The sequence below is a fragment of the Sinocyclocheilus rhinocerous genome, unplaced genomic scaffold, assembly GCF_001515625.1.
Source record: "Sinocyclocheilus rhinocerous isolate Xijiao unplaced genomic scaffold, SAMN03320098_v1.1 scaffold1202, whole genome shotgun sequence".
NCBI classification, from domain to species: domain Eukaryota; kingdom Metazoa; phylum Chordata; class Actinopteri; order Cypriniformes; family Cyprinidae; genus Sinocyclocheilus; species Sinocyclocheilus rhinocerous.
In genome coordinates, this window is record NW_015657483.1 from 479685 (window position 1) to 495822 (window position 16138).

Here is a 16138-nt window from a genome sequence, read left to right on the forward strand (position 1 = left end):
ATATATATATATAAAATGCATATTTAGTTTAAATGACTAAATATGCATTTAGTCATTCATAAGGACCTTAAACATAGTATGTGCGGAACAGAATTCTTCCTTTGGCCATGGGCATGTTGTGTGTAGTTAAATGCAAATCCTAGCGATTCGGGGTGGAATTATCTCACTCAATCCACTGCCTACAGCTTCTGATTACTGCTCTGGGGAAAAAATACAAATTTGTAACTGTAACAGCTGGTCTACGATAAGTTTCTCCAACTCAAATCCAAAGCTTAATCAAGTAGGTCTTCAGTACCTGGAGAAAGCTATATCCATTAGCATTTCCAGTTATCTCAACGGCTGTGCACAGTCTCCAGCCATTCACTAGTTACTATTCTGAACTCTTTTTAATAACATTTATATCCATATAAATTACCATTCAAAAGTTTGAGGTGAAAAAAAGTTTCTTATGCTCACCAAGGCTCATTTATTTGATCAAAAATGCAGTAACAACAGTAATATTGTGAAGCATTAAATTAGTTACTTTAAATGAAAATATATATTTTAATATATTTTAAAACTTATTCGTGTGATGGCAAAGCTGAATTTTCAGCAGTCATTACTCCGGAAATCATTCTAATATGCTGATTTGGTGCTCAAGCTACATTTCTTATCAATGTTGAAAACACTTGTGTTGGTAAATATTTTTGTGGAAACGGAAACATTTTTTTCAGGACTGAAAAGAAACTTCAAAAGAACAGTATTTATTTGAAACAGAAATATTTTGTAACAACGTAAAAGTCTTTACTGTCACTTTTAATCAATTTAATTTCTTTAAAAAAAAACAACGAAAAAGACCTTAATAGTAGTCACTACTATTTTTTTTTTTAATAGTAGTGTGTTAAACCAGACAAAAGTCACCAAAAAAAATCGACTTTTAAACTTATGTACAAGGTGGACTGTCCGACAGATTTTATCCCAAGTTCCAAAAATGTTCATGTTGGTACTGTCATTATTGATGAGGTCTGATATGATGGCTTTTGACAGAAGGTTGAAACGTAGGATTTTGCTGATTGAGTAAATCAGTAAATAAGTCAATTATGATACGAGTAGACATACCAGTATGCAACTTACCTGTCTAAATAACAATAATAATAAATAATTCATCTGAAGTGTTTTGCATAGGATGTGAATGCCGTACAGTAGGTGGCATGACTCATAACTTTTGCATGGCATATTGTTCTTCTGTGTACCACAGATCACAATCCTTCGGGCATCCCTGGGGTGTGCCAGCGGTGAGTTTAGAGGGAGAAAAGATGGAGCAGCGGTGTGTGATAGAGACCGAAAAAGTGAGCAGCACGCAGTGGTTGTGTAAATGACAGACTTTGGGTGTCCGGTGGCATGCCAGAATAAAACGTCCCTGTCAGAGGCTTGTGGCTCCCCAGAGTGAGTTCTGATTAATTGGGCTGTCCAGCCTCTCTGATAGCGGCTGCTTTACCCAGCACTCCTGGGAATCGTACCCATGCTCCTTTCACTCAACCCCATGCCAAAAAAAGGGAACGAAAAAAGAAAGAAGCGAATATCTGGCCTTCAAGTCTTTGCGGCTAAAATTAGAGATCCTCTTCCCTCGCCTCTCTCTATGTTTGCTGTCTCCCTCCCTCCATATTTCAAAATGATCCTGCATCAGCATTCCGTTCACCTTGCTGGGGGGTTTAATGTGTCTTTATGCATGTGTATCGGGAAGCAGGGGACATTCAACCAGCAGACACCTCAGCATGAAGCATTTACAGAGCAAGTTTCAGTCTCAGTCATGTGTACGTGTGTACAAGTGTGTAACAAACCATTAAATCTATAGCCAGGTCACCAGCAGACCTCCTAGATTAAGCACCACTGTCCACAGTAAATAGTCACAGAAGGCAAAACTCAACAGAGATGACATTGCAACAAAATTGCTATGCAAAGCCCAAAGTCCTACTAAACCCTGCAGTGCTGCCCTTCATTTTCTACTCTACTGAATCACCTTATACTAGGCATAGGAATTTTAAAGAATCTAATATTACATTCTGTTTTCTAAATGTGGTTCCATTAACATTTCTTTCTGTAGTTTTGAGGAAAAACTGTTTGGAAAAACACACATGCAATTCCATTTCAAAATGATTGCGAAATTAATTGCTAAATTCTTGCAAAACGTCTGTTTACACAAATATACTGATTACTTTTCAGTCTTTTTAGAGGCGGATAAAATTCAGTCCAGTACACTGACTATATTGAATCACTGGTTGCACTGCAAAAACCAGTCAGTAACTACACAGACTTAGGTCTCACAAACCAAACAATTAAAAAAGTAAGCTGAGGCTCATAATATTAGGCTCACGAGAGTAATTTGTTCAGGAATCAGTTGGACTACATTGTTTGCACATTGATTCACTAAGAAAAGTGGGCTCATAAAATTCATTCACTTGAGAATTAGTTGGACTAAAAACAACATACAGCTCAACCAGCGAATGAGTCTTATAAACCAGTGCGACCAATGATTCAATTAAAAGAACTGGCTCATAAGATTCATTCACTCAGAAATTGATTGGCCTACAATGGCTGCAATGTATGGTTCTGATTCACTAAAAAGAACCAGCTCATGAGAGCCATCCAAACATCATTCAGTTCCGGGTATTAAAAAGCAAGAAGAAGAAAAAAAAAAATGTTCTCGGCTTCCAACTCTACTATCGATAGAAGAATGAGCTTGCTTCAAAGTCCATTCATTGGGGAAATCGCTCAGTATCACTTCCAGGTACAACTGAGCTAAAAACAGACTTTCACAGAAAAAAATAACTCAGCAGACACAAACAAAGACAGCATCTCTCTATTCCTCAAGTTGAATGACAGTCTTTGCTCAGCACATGGCTCACCTCTCCTGCAGTCAGTCAGCCAGCCAAGGTCAATTACCTTTCCCCCTTTCCTCTCATTCAGTGCTTTATGTGCCTTTACGGCCGACGTTATTTCTCCTCTGCACCAAGGTGACTGCTGGTCCACAGAGACTGGCACAGACTGCTGGCCAGCGTTAGAGATCAGTAGACGCAACGCTGGTCTGACCCTATGATTCAGTCTCATTGTTTTCCTCTTTCCACCGTTGGTCATTTAATTTTTATATTTATTCAATCTTTAAATCACACTATTGCTTCTTTCTTCACTTTGCCATTAACTTTCATTTCACGTTTCTCCATTTAACTCTCATAAATAGCATAAGCATTCACTTTTCTCGTAAGCACTTTCTTTTCAGTGTCTTTTTCCTTCCCTCTAAATCTTTCATTTGCACTCACATTTCCCATCTCTTCTATTTCCCCTCTCCCTGATGTCTCCTTACAAGCTGCCAAATCACCTATAACCGCTCATATCCATAAGAGCTTCATTAGTGGGGACAAAATGTGTCTGCTGCGTGCAGCACAATGAAAATCTGGCCCTAAGAGGGAATACAAACATTTAATTATACAGCAGTGACATAAAAAACAGAGAGAGGAACAGTGAAAGAAAGATAAATAAATTAAAGGTGAAGTGTGCAATCTCTGCACCACGAGTGGCAGGAAACAAATCTGCAATCTTTTTCAGATTTTTAAAGTTAATAATTGTAAAGCAAATTCCATGAGTTAAGGGTGGGACTAAATGTTTTTGGCAGATGGGGGTGTTTGAAATGTGTTTGAGAATTGCAATTTGGTGTTATTAGTGGTGCTGAAATTACATACTTCACCTTTAACTCATCAAGTACTTACAAAATTCATTTTGACTGTCCATTCCAGAGATGGGACAAAATATTGAAAATTTTAACTAACAGAACGGTTACTTAATGGTGATTAAAAAACTTTCCAAAAGGTGAATCATTGAGGAATGTACTTGATTAGCTGTGAAACTGGGTTCAGACAAAAACAATTAATTGATTCAATGGCTTACTTTATATATTTATCCAAGTAAATAAATAAGATAATAAATATAAATGAATCAAACTTGGGTAAACCTCTATAGTGGGGAACAGCATTTCCATTTCCCCCAAATTCAAAAGAAATCCATAATACTGTTTCTATGACTTTCCAACAAAAAAAAAAAAAAGGGAAAAAAAAACTGTTGAGAAATTGATTACCTTAGTCAGAATAAAGAAAGATAATAATAATAATAATAATTCATTACATTTATATAGCGCTTTTCTAGGCACTCAAAGATGTCATTTTCCATCACTTCCTCGGGCGTTGTATTAATTTAGAACAACTCATACAGCAGTTTTAGTATTATTATTATTATTAATTGTTATTATTATTGTTATTATATAATACCAAGGTAATAAAATAAAAGTACATTGTTATAAATGCCCATTAAAATAATTTAAATAATTAAATAAAAATAGCTAGTTTTACTAATTACCAATAACTGTGCAAATGTGTCATCACAGTCTGTGAAAAAGGAATGAAGACATGTACCAGTGAAATATTAAACATAATAAAGTAATACTTTAAATTAATTTACTTTTTTTTTTGCTTGTTTTACTATATTAATAACTGTAGAAATGCATCACCGCAGTCTGTAAAAAGGGTCCATAAATAAACTTTATTAAAAGAAGACATGTACCAGTAAAATATTCAGCGCTAATCCATTCATCCACATATTTGACTGCTCCTCTGTTATTTACTCACACACATTAGCAAATCAAGATTCAAGATCAAGTCCAATTGTATACCACAGTCATTTTGAAACAGTCAGTATGGCTCAAAGCCTTCCTGTAATTACATTGTAAATGCAGATTAGCACTGAATATTTTAAAAAAGGATTACAGAGAAAGAGTGCAAGGCATACAGAGAAACTGGCCCTTCAGCAGCCCCTCACAAGAAAGAAAACATGAAACGCTCATTAGAGGGAGGTGCATTTCGTTTATAGCCAAGAACACGAGTCTGTAATTATTCTTTTATTTGTTAAGTTCATTATTCAGGAGTTCGGAAAAAGCGAAAGGCGAGGAGTGCGGGGTTTAAATAAGGAGAAACAGCTCACTTAGTTGTCAGCGACCTCAGAGGGAACAACAAGGGGAAAAAAGACAAGAAATTGGGGATGCACAATTAACTTTAATTCCGTACAATCGCTTTTAATTCCACGCGCTGCAGTAATGAGTGCGTTTTAGCAAAGATTAGGCCTATATCCATTGTCATACTAATTTCTTCCTTTTGTGGCATGCACAAGAAAAGGGATGAAAGAAGTTGAAAGGAAGAATTGAAGCAGATGGAGGGAGATGCCTGGAGAGCAGGACAACTCTGTATTAAACGATTGGCAGTGTCAATCAGAGCCAATGTTTCGCTTTCTCCATCTCTGTCCTCACTCAGACGAAAATCCTCAGAATGGCACTTATTAACAGCCCCTCTGCTGTTCTTAATTGTAGGCTGACAAAGCCTGTCTTTGGCTTTGGGAGAGAGGGACAAAAGCAGCTCTCAAACATCATAGTCACGGACGTCTGAACAGCTCATGTACATCTGAATGGCACTTTGTATAATGAGTCAGAGCACTGAACGTTATGAATTTTGTCAGTGCGGAGAGGTGGAACTTGAGTTTGCGTGAAACAATAGCGAGTGGCTGTTTGCCGCTGATTGGCGTTGCGCTGTTTATTGCCTGCTTGGCTGTCACTCTTTCACCCTTGTCACTTAAATGTGAACAGAACTATTATTAAACTTGACTGTTCATCTAAACTCTGACTCGGCTGAAATGGACAAAATCTACAGTCTGAAAATCTGAAAATTGGAGCTAATGATTAGCTGGAATGTTAAATTATATCAACAGCAGTGTTGGCTACGACTTTTGGCACTTTTTAACTTGTTTATTGCCGCAGACATGAATGAGACCTAAATTGTGTGGTTTGTCAAGAAGATATTCAGTTTTAAAGCAACTGTATTGCAAATTTTGCATGGTGGACGATAAAACAAGTGGGGGGAAAAAAAATCCCATTGACATTGAAGTAAAGACCAGAGCCATATGAAGGGATCACTGTGACTTGGGCCACCTAGCAACCACTCAGAATACCCTAGCAACTTCATGACAACCTCCCAAAATCATGTTGGCTTTTTCCCCCAAACAAACTAGTCATACTTTCATACAATAAAACAAACAAAGGTTCAACACAAGTCTCAATCGACAGCACTTGTGTCGCAATATTGACTGTCACAAAAAATAATTTGCACTTGTCCTTCAAAAAAAAAAAAGCAAATTACAGTGAAAATTCCCTAACAAACCTTTTCTGTGTAGTTATATCCAATTTTACAACACCATAAAATGACTCTAAAATGATGATTTAAACCGCTTTACACTTCAAATAAGTTTTAGCAGAATTAATGTAAGTGCTAAAATTCTGCTTTTATGACCCTTATAAATTGGCCCCATTTACTTGTGCCTCACCATACTCTGTATTATTTTTAAAGAAATATATATATCTTGTTGTTGTTGTTGTAATCAAAATTATACCACAAGCACTTTGATTGAGCTTTACCTGCACTGAACTCTGAACAGTGCCGTACTCTCAGGCCTTGTTTACACTAGTGCGTTTTCGTTTTAAAACGACATTTTAAAATGAAACCGTTCCTCATCTACACTGGCATTTTCATTGCGTTTCAGAAACATTCTCCGTCCACACTAAACAACCGAAAACGCATATCACATGACCATTCATGCAGGTACAAAATGAGCATGATGTTATTGTTTACACGGTCGTCAAGGATACGCAGAGCGTATGTGGGCAGCCGCGCCAAAAAGTCTCCGTTTTGATCCGTTTACACTGAAACGCACCCCCAGAGTGTTCAAACTAAAACGGGGTCTGCAGCGTTTTCGAAAGTCTCCGTTTTTGAGGGTTGAAAACGCCGGGTAGTGTAAACGACAGGGGTAACTGTAGCAAAAGTCATGTTTTAAAACGAAAATGCACTAGTGTAAACTGGGCTTCACTTTCTTAGCAGAAAAGGATATTTTGGATTTTCAGAAGAAACATTTTTGGGCACAGAGGAAATCAAAAGGTACAAAGAAATGCCCAAAAACATACAGAAGGTGTTGTCATGCTGTAATCATTCTACTGCCTCTCTTAGCTCAAAATAGTTCGATTCCAGCACATTCTCTTCAAGCTGAGATTGCTCTTGTTTCAATACATCACTGCTGAACTTGTTTGAGGGTTGAAAACACCGGGTAGTGTAAACGACAGGGGTAACTGTAGCAAAAGTCATGTTTTAAAACGAAAATGCACTAGTGTAAACTGGGCTTCACTTTCTTAGCAGAAAAGGATATTTTGGATTTTCAGAAGAAACATTTTTGGGCACAGAGGAAATCAAAAGGTACAAAGAAATGCCCAAAAACATACAGAAGGTGTTGTCATGCTGTAATCATTCTACTGCCTCTCTTAGCTCAAAATAGTTCGATTCCAGCACATTCTCTTCAAGCTGAGATTGCTCTTGTTTCAATACATCACTGCTGAACTTGTGAAGATGGGAATCAAGAAAACAGCTACATGGGGTCGATCTGGCAATTACTGCTGTACTAGATAAAGAGAAAGCATCCCTAGCCAGCAGAGCTGTGCAGTCCGAGGTTAAATGATTTGAACTTCTGACTTACCGTGTAACTGACCTAGAAAGGAAAATAGCCGACTTCTGTCTGATGTGATTCTCTTAGATACTCAGCGTATGGGAAAAGCTATTGTCAGAATGAACATTTTGTCTGCAAACAATTTTGCATTATGAATTACACATGAGTTGCCATGTCCTTTTACCCATGGTCAAACACTGCATGTATGAATACTGATAGCAGTTCAGTAATGTGTCGAAGCAATAGAAGATTGTAAACACAGCACGTGAATATAAATTAACACAAGAAAGGCCACAATATAAACACATTCTCCATTATTTTCTCTCTCCTTCTGTATCTCTCCTTTATGGACACTGTGCGTTATCTGTAAGTGTTAAGCTGCATGCTTTATAAAGGCATTTCACACTTCTTGCTGGCACTAACTGTAACACAATTCTGCGTAGTAACTGCTAAAAGGCCATGTAATTTAATTAATTCTAGATGCTGAGAGAAAAAAAAAAGTAGTTTGATGGGAGTACACAGGATGTGTTCTAGCTTATTTTGTATTTACTTTTTGGCAATTTTGTAATTGTTGGTCTTTGTACATCTGTCAGATGAACATTACCGGCCATTACATCAAATCTCACAGAGTTTTTTTTTTTTTTAGCACCTCACACCAGGGTAAAACTGGGTAAAGTTAGTTTTGTTTGTATATTTATAAATAGAGAAGCATGCATATAAATGTGTGTTACATATGTTCTATGTTTACATAATTATATATGGAAGAGCAAATTTAGTGTTAATGTTGGGCAGCAACAGTAATAATATATCTAAAAATGTGCATGTGCCTCCATATGTCAGTTCCAGCTGATCTAGATATTTAATGCAACACATCCTGTGTGAACAAGACGAACACCATAAAAAGTAATCTTGCTAGAGAATTTTTAAAAGTATAGTTCACCCAAAAATCACAATTCTGTCATCGTTTATTTACGTTCATGTTTCTCTCACTGTGCAACACGAAAGAAAAATCTCTGTTTCTATATACAATGAAAGTAAATGTGACAAGATGTTTCTTTTTGGGTGAACTATTCCTTTAAGAAGACATTACCATCTAGGTATGATCCTTGTGCCTCATAAAAATCTGTCAAAGGAGCCAGAGGGCAGCTTTTGTTGGTTAAATCAGTGTAGAAATCTATGACAAGAGATAGAGAGAAAGTGACAGAACGAATAAGCAATGCGGTTTGAGCCTGTAGCAGGTCTACCATGATCAAATCCTCAAACAAATCATCAAATTCCCATTAGCCTCTGGAAGGATGAGGCAGCGCATGTACAGCAGCAGCAGCAGTCAGTCAGTGCAGCTCCAGTGGGAGAGAGAGACACACTCAGAGCCAGAGCAGAGAGCAACATGCTGCGCAAGGACCCGCCTTCGCTTGGCAGGAGTTGGCGCTCCTAACAGAATCAAAGGCTGCTTTTCTTCCCATTGAGACACATGGACTCAGAGGTCAGACTGCCTTTCTTGGACCAAGATGGAGAAAAACTGAATAAATGGGCTTTGTGAGACAATGGGTTATTGCTGTGTGGGCAGGCATTTGTAGCACTGTGGCCTCTCATTTTGACGAAATAAAAAGGGAGCGAGTGATGCTGTGCTTCGACTGCCACGATAAAAGTAAATACTTTACCCTTCTTTGTTGATAGGGCGGGCTTCCTGTCTGTGCCACACCGTGTAAACATTTACATGTACTGTGAACTTGAGATGTGGCTGCCTGGAAATAAATATGCAATGCTTTACAAACAAGTCTGTCATATCATAAGCCACAGACGGAGTTACATTTTATAAAGTATTAAAAAAAAAAGATTTGAGTAAACAACAGTGTTAAAAAAGCAGCGATTAAAAAGCATTCCATTAGGGAAAGACAGCAAACTCAAAATGTATTTAATAGAGTGGTGAAACTTTTCCAGAAAGCAAGGGAAAAGGAGAGAAGATTCCCGTGGGATACTTTGGCCTCATATGGGACCTGTCAATCAAAAGCTTGTATGAAACCTCGAGAGGCCTGATCAGAATAGACGGAGGTGAGGTAAGAAAACTTACTTTCCCACAGTCATCAAAATCTGAATATTTACATTCACAAATAAATACTAACAAACAAATAAACAAATAAACAGAAAGGCTTGAAAAAATATTTAAAAAAAAATTTTTTTTTTTGGTTAAAAAAATCTTTATTAGTTACATTTAGAATTATATTTAACTTAATGTCTTTCCTTGATTTAAACATGCACTTTTTCAAAGCAAGGTTTTTATGCAATCTACATTAAAAAAAAATTAACACCTAAAATGGTGTTAATCTAGTTCAGTTTGGCTCAAATTTAAGGATTTTTTTCTCAATATTAAGAGTATTATATACAGAGGAACTAGTGTACACTATATTATTCACTTCTCATGCTTGTTACACAGCTCCATTGTAACAGGGAATCGATCCAAGAAAAAGATCAGATAGAGAGAAGGAGAGTTAAATTGCTGAACGATTAATTTTCATCAGCAACCAGTCTCACCGACGGGACTTAATCCAAAACTAAGCCGATTAACAAACTGATATTTGTGTTCCTATTCCCCACAAGTCTTGCTACTGGCACGGCTCCTAAATGTCATGGAAGAAACTGATTTAAATTCACAGCCATCTTCAGACAGACTGAAGCGATAATCGATACAGACCACAATGATGAGTAATACAGCCAATTAAACAACAGCACACTGCAGTGGTCAGATCTCTCATCATCATAATCATCATCATAATCATTAAGCCTTTCATTAACTCTGCAATCAACAGAAGGACACACTTCAAGATTTGCACATATTACAACCTGCAACTGATGAGAAACAGCAACTACCGAAAATGAACATATGATTGACCAAAACAAGAGTACATGATTTTAATTATATATATATATATATTTAACATTAAATATTGTATTTATCCATACTATTCAACTATGTATTTATGCAATTATAGACTGTTTTTAGACTTACTTATACTTTATTATATTTGGGTATAGTTAAAACTGACATGCTTCAGTTTATAGGCTAAAACTCTCATGCATATGAAAATTATATGTCATATGCCAAACTTCTTTTAATCACTTTTAATTATATTTTTACCTTCACGTGTTCTTTTAAAATGCAGCCTTGTCGTGACATGTCAAACCACTACAGAACATTTTGAACTACCCAACAATTGTTCAGTGTAAAACAATTTCAGTTAAAATGGTTGTTGTTTTTGTTAAGGTTAATGTTAATGTTCTTCACACCTGCACCTTCAAAACAGTTCTTCTGAAACTTAAAAAGACTTTTCAACACAAAAGAGTTTCTGCTACTGTTGCAAGCAAAAGAAAACAATCCGGAGCTATACACTATACCATTTCTTTTCGAAATAAATGTGTTATTTATTTACTTTTAACTACTGTAACGTTGCAGAATATCCTACAATGGTGTTTTTGTTGTTGTTTTACCTGTAAACCCATTAAAATCGCTCTCCCTTCAGGCTTTTTAATTTATTTAATCTAAAATAACAATTGGATGATCAGCATCTTGTCTCCTCCGGCAGCGCAGCGGAGCGCAGGAGCGCGTGCCTTTGCCAATGACACTGAGATCAGTAACGAACCATAAGACCTGATTAGTTCGTGCTCTTTACCTGCTTTCGATTAGTCATCTGAAATGGCTTGATTTTACCCGCTCGTTAATATTCAGTGTGTCTAATCGTAAAAAAAATAACTGATTAGAGGTGAAAACGAACAACGCAAACCGCGCATAAAGACACAAGAGAATCCTTTTAAATAGTTTCAAGGTTTTCAAATTCATCAAATGGCGTATAAAGTTTTCTTGGATTCATTTAATGAGGTCAGTTCAGCTCGACTGTGATAGAGGATCGGTGGCTAGAGCATCATTTATACTACTAAATCGATATTGAGGTTTCATATATTGATGAATTTACCTATTGTGGATGGATCTACGTTTGAAAATTAAATCACGATGACTATTTATCAATGGATGTGCTTGCGTGTGTGTGTGTGTGTTTGTGAGTGTGAGTGTGTGAGAGCGAGAGAGAGAGTGTGTATGCATTTTATTTTATATTACTGCATCTATTGTTTTAATAACACTGTTTTTAACGTCATATTATATATTGGATTTTAGATTATTTGCATGCATATACATAAGAAAAACTATAATGCCAATAAAGTACAGAGAGAGAGAGAGATTTGTGATTCAGACTATCTCGGTTCATATACTACCACCATGTGGAGATCTGAACACCACATTGGTGTGTGTTCAGTTTATTCTAAAGTCATAAAACATATTTTCCTATAAAGCTGTTTACCTTTCAAACACAGGGAGTCCGTTTAGTTGAGTAAACTTTTCAATAAAAACACATTCGAAACAGACCATAAGTTCCCACTAAAATGACACAATAAAACAGCTTACATAAAACAGTGTTTTTGCATGTCTACATTGAAAAATGTAAAGGGTAAGAAATGAAATATGGTGCATCTGATTGCACGCTGACATTTCAAGTTTACGTTTTCTTTTCAGCCCCCGAAAAGTCAACTATAAAGCAGTCACACGCACCAGAGGTTCGACTCAAGGCAACAGAAGTGACTTTTCACATGCATGGGAAGCAATGACCACTCAAACTCTTTCTCAAACAGTGTACGGGCTGAGAATGACAAAACAAACGTCCAGTGAGACTTGAATGCCCCTTTCAGTGCCACTTCAACAGTGCCATTCTGCGCTATCAGTGCCACTGCTCCAACTGTATGCCAGCCTATTTCACACCAGCGCACATAGAGACTCTATGCATGAAATCTATGCATCATTGTGGTGGTGAATGAAAGGCACTCATTTACCATCACAATAACGCACGTATGCTTCAGGATTTTATTGTTAAGAGAGATTAACAGGCACCAAAATGGTTCCTCGCACCAGAGGATGGGTACTGCGAGAAGCTTCCACAAAAAGTAAGCAGAGGTGCGTGCACGAGACGCATAAACACCTTTGCGCACGAGACGATGGTCAGTCGTTTACTCACCTTGCTGCGAGTCGCTCAGACGGACCGCCACAGAAGTGAGAAGAAACCCGAGGCAACACAGAGAAGATGCCAGCTTCATGTTTGAAGTTGCCCGTGTATTTCACATGTCCAACACCATATCCTTTTATTTTAAATGTCTTAAGACAGGAACGCAACTGCGGTGGAGTGACTTCTTAAGTGCTGCTGTTGCGTGTCAGAGTAAATAACGTAAAAAGACGTCCCGTTTAAATGGTAAAATAGTCCTCAGGAAAGTGTAAAAGTTCAGGTGCGAGAAATTCGCTGTATAGTGCTTTGACGGGATCTCGACGCAAGGCTCATGCCATTACTCTCTTCAGACGCTCTTCAGCGCTGCGAGCATACGTTTTTGATTGGCTCAAGAGGCGCTCGCTTCTAAATACACCTGTCTTGTTCTGCATACGGCGTCTTCTTTAACAGGGCGTTTGTTCAAATTTCAGGAGGTTTAAAAACACTTCCTATCATGAATTGTCAGAGAACGCATGACGTCGTTATTTCGAATAAAGCTCATACAGAATTTGTGTGTAGTACACTTTAAAAAATATCAAAAAGTATAGTACTTCCACGGGTTACCATCACAGCACCATGGTACCACCTCAGACTTTTTTGTAAAAGTGGATTACAGAAAGCTATGTGCGTATAAAACACACGATTTCTTAATTTCTGAATATGGTATAGACCATACAAACTTGATGTTCGTAAATCTTTTAATGTCAGGCTTCAATGAATCTACATTCTTTTTCCATTACTTTTTTTGGATTACTGTACTGATTTTTATAAAAATCACAATGTATAGTCCTTGCACTCAAAAAGAGCAAATATCTACTTAATTAAATATTTTAGTGCCGAACTTAAGCATAATCATACATAGGACTACAGAAGTTTCCCTGACTTTTAAAGATTTAATGACTCCTCAAGAGCTGGAAATAACAATCTTGCTATCAAAGACGAGGACAGTCAGATGCAATAATACAGTAAAACATCTGGTATGCTTCACACACACCCTCATATAAACTGGTTACACAGCCACACTTCTCAAGAACAAAAGAAAGACACAATACCAAAGTTTGGATAATCTATTATTTTGCTTTTGACTAAAACTGCAAATGTTTTAGTGCTCCTAAATATAAATTTGTTAATATTACATATCTACGAAGGTTTGTACAAAACTGAAACATTATATCTAGTCCACAAATGTATACATACACATCATAAAAATGTGTGTGTGTGTACGTATAACACGCAGTGCGTGTATGTCTATATATATATATATATATATGTATACATATATACACATACATACAGGTTCATATAGATAGAATTAAATATTAACCAAAAAGCTCATTAATTATAATGAATATATATATATATGCTGATTTTATCAATTTTATATAATCACGCTGTGTGGTGATTACAAGAAACCAGGAACTGGTCGACCTAAAATATCTTATGCACTTTCATTTTCACTGCACCCTTATTCCTGTAAACTCTTTTCATACTTTTCTGTAAATGCTTTTCACATTTCTGATGGAGTCAGTTTGACAGTTCATTCTGCTGGTGTGTGGCGTAGCTGCATAGTTACTGTAGTTCTGACCCTTCACCACAGGAGGGAGTCCTAACCACACCTCTGGGGTTACCGAGGGTCAGAGCCAGCAGGAGATCAAGCTGTTTCCACCCAAGCATCCAGCCCAGCAAATGACATTGGCTTTTTCTCCTTCTTATCATTATATGTTGACGACAAGCTCTTTTAAAGAAGTAACTAAGTTTTTAAAACACCGGCTGTCACTTAACAAGACACTTTCCTGTTCTTATTTGTCAGCTCAAGCCCAAACAACACAATTAAGCGACAAAATATTCGAATGGGCTTTTTTGTTTCTTTAATAAATCTCTCAGAATGGTATGTATGACAATATCTTCCAGATGCTCTCAATCGCATAATTCATTCTCCGGATTAGGAGAGTGAATAGCAGAGGTTCCGCTGGTTGGCAAAAACACCCTTGATGTCGGGTGTAGAGCTTATCTAATACATGACTCCATGATTTGTTTAATGGATGAGAGTTAGCTGTGCAAGGACCGCCAATAAAACCTGAGCCTCCAGAGGCCCTTCAGTGCATAATGATTCCAGACACAATATCCAAGTAATGAAGCGGCTTTATCAAACTAGGCAGAGCTTATTTCCACCCAGTGTCCTTCTCTCCCCTGCTATCTCCCATTACACTTCCTGCATTCAAACGGCATCGACGCTCAACAGCCTGCCACAAAAGACCAACAGCAGCGTGCACCAGAGAATTGGGCTAGTTAATTTCGGGAAAAACTTAAATGATTTACATTCTGGAAATACTATTTCCTGACAGACCATCAGAATCACTAGAGATTATATCAGACTGTATTATGGCTACATGGTTCAGGTACAAACTGAACTGAAATAATAACACAGGTGTTAGTTATAAAAGCAAAAAAAGCAGTCCTATTAAAGTATCAATCTATGTAAAAACTCATTGCATCACATAAAACATCATGTCCTTTAAATATAGGCTGCACATGAAGCGGGGTTATCTTATCGAGTAAACTCCATATAGAAATATGTATGCATTTAATTTCCTGTCTGAACAAACATTTCACTCTTTAAAGGAATAGTTCACCCAAAAAATTTAATTTACTGAAATTTAACTCACCCTCAGGCCATTCAAGATGAGTTTTTTTTTCTTTATCGAAACAGATTTCAAGAAATTTAGCATTACATCACTTTGCTCACCAATTGATCCTCTACAGTGAATGGGTGCCGTCAAAATGAGAGTTCATACAGCTGATAAAAACATTGCAATAATCCACAAGCTGTACACACGACTCCGGTCCATTGATTAATATTCTGTGAAGCCAAAGCTGCGTGTTTGTAATAAACAGATCCATCAAGATGTTTTCAGCTTCAAGCTGTTACTTCTGGCTTAAATACGAGTCCTCTATCCATAATATTGCTTTCTCCAGTAAAATGTTGTCTCGTCTGAATCAGGAGAGAAATATGCACAGATCAATCACCATTTACAACAATTCTAAATAATTAGGTCAGTGGATTTTGATGTGAGAGGACAACAGGGACTTTTTCACTGGACACATTATTATGGATTATGGACTGGTTATTTTGGCCTGAAATGACGGTTTAAAGTTAAAAACTTTTTAATGATGAATTTGTTTCTTACTTCACAAGATGTTAATTGATGGACTGGAGTGGTGTGGATTACTTGAGGATTATCTGACAGCACCCATTCACTGCAGATGATCAAGTGATCTTGGATGACCTGAAGGCGAGTAAACTTTCAGCAAATTTTTATTTTTGGATGAACTACTCCTTCTAGTAAATCTAGTCCATCTAGTAAACTCAATAGAGTACTATGGTTGTGTTTAATTTCCTGTCTGAACAAACATTTGACTCTTTAACTGAACTGAATCGGTCTACGATGAACTGCGGAGAACAAATCGAGGGGTGAGAACCAGAAAGGCGT

At 37.1% G+C, this 16138-nt stretch overlaps 1 protein-coding gene across 1 annotated transcript in view; it reads right to left on the reverse strand.

Annotated features, from left to right (window-relative positions):
- The window catches only part of LOC107721020 (receptor tyrosine-protein kinase erbB-4-like), a 344542-nt gene extending 331599 nt beyond the window's left edge, over positions 1-12943 (reverse strand). Inside the window, exon 1 of the mRNA XM_016528874.1 lies at positions 12624-12943. Coding sequence (XP_016384360.1) covers positions 12624-12702 — 79 coding nt within the window. The 5' untranslated portion in view covers positions 12703-12943. The remainder of the gene's footprint in view (positions 1-12623) is intronic.
- Between the last annotated feature and the right edge of the window lie 3195 nt (positions 12944-16138).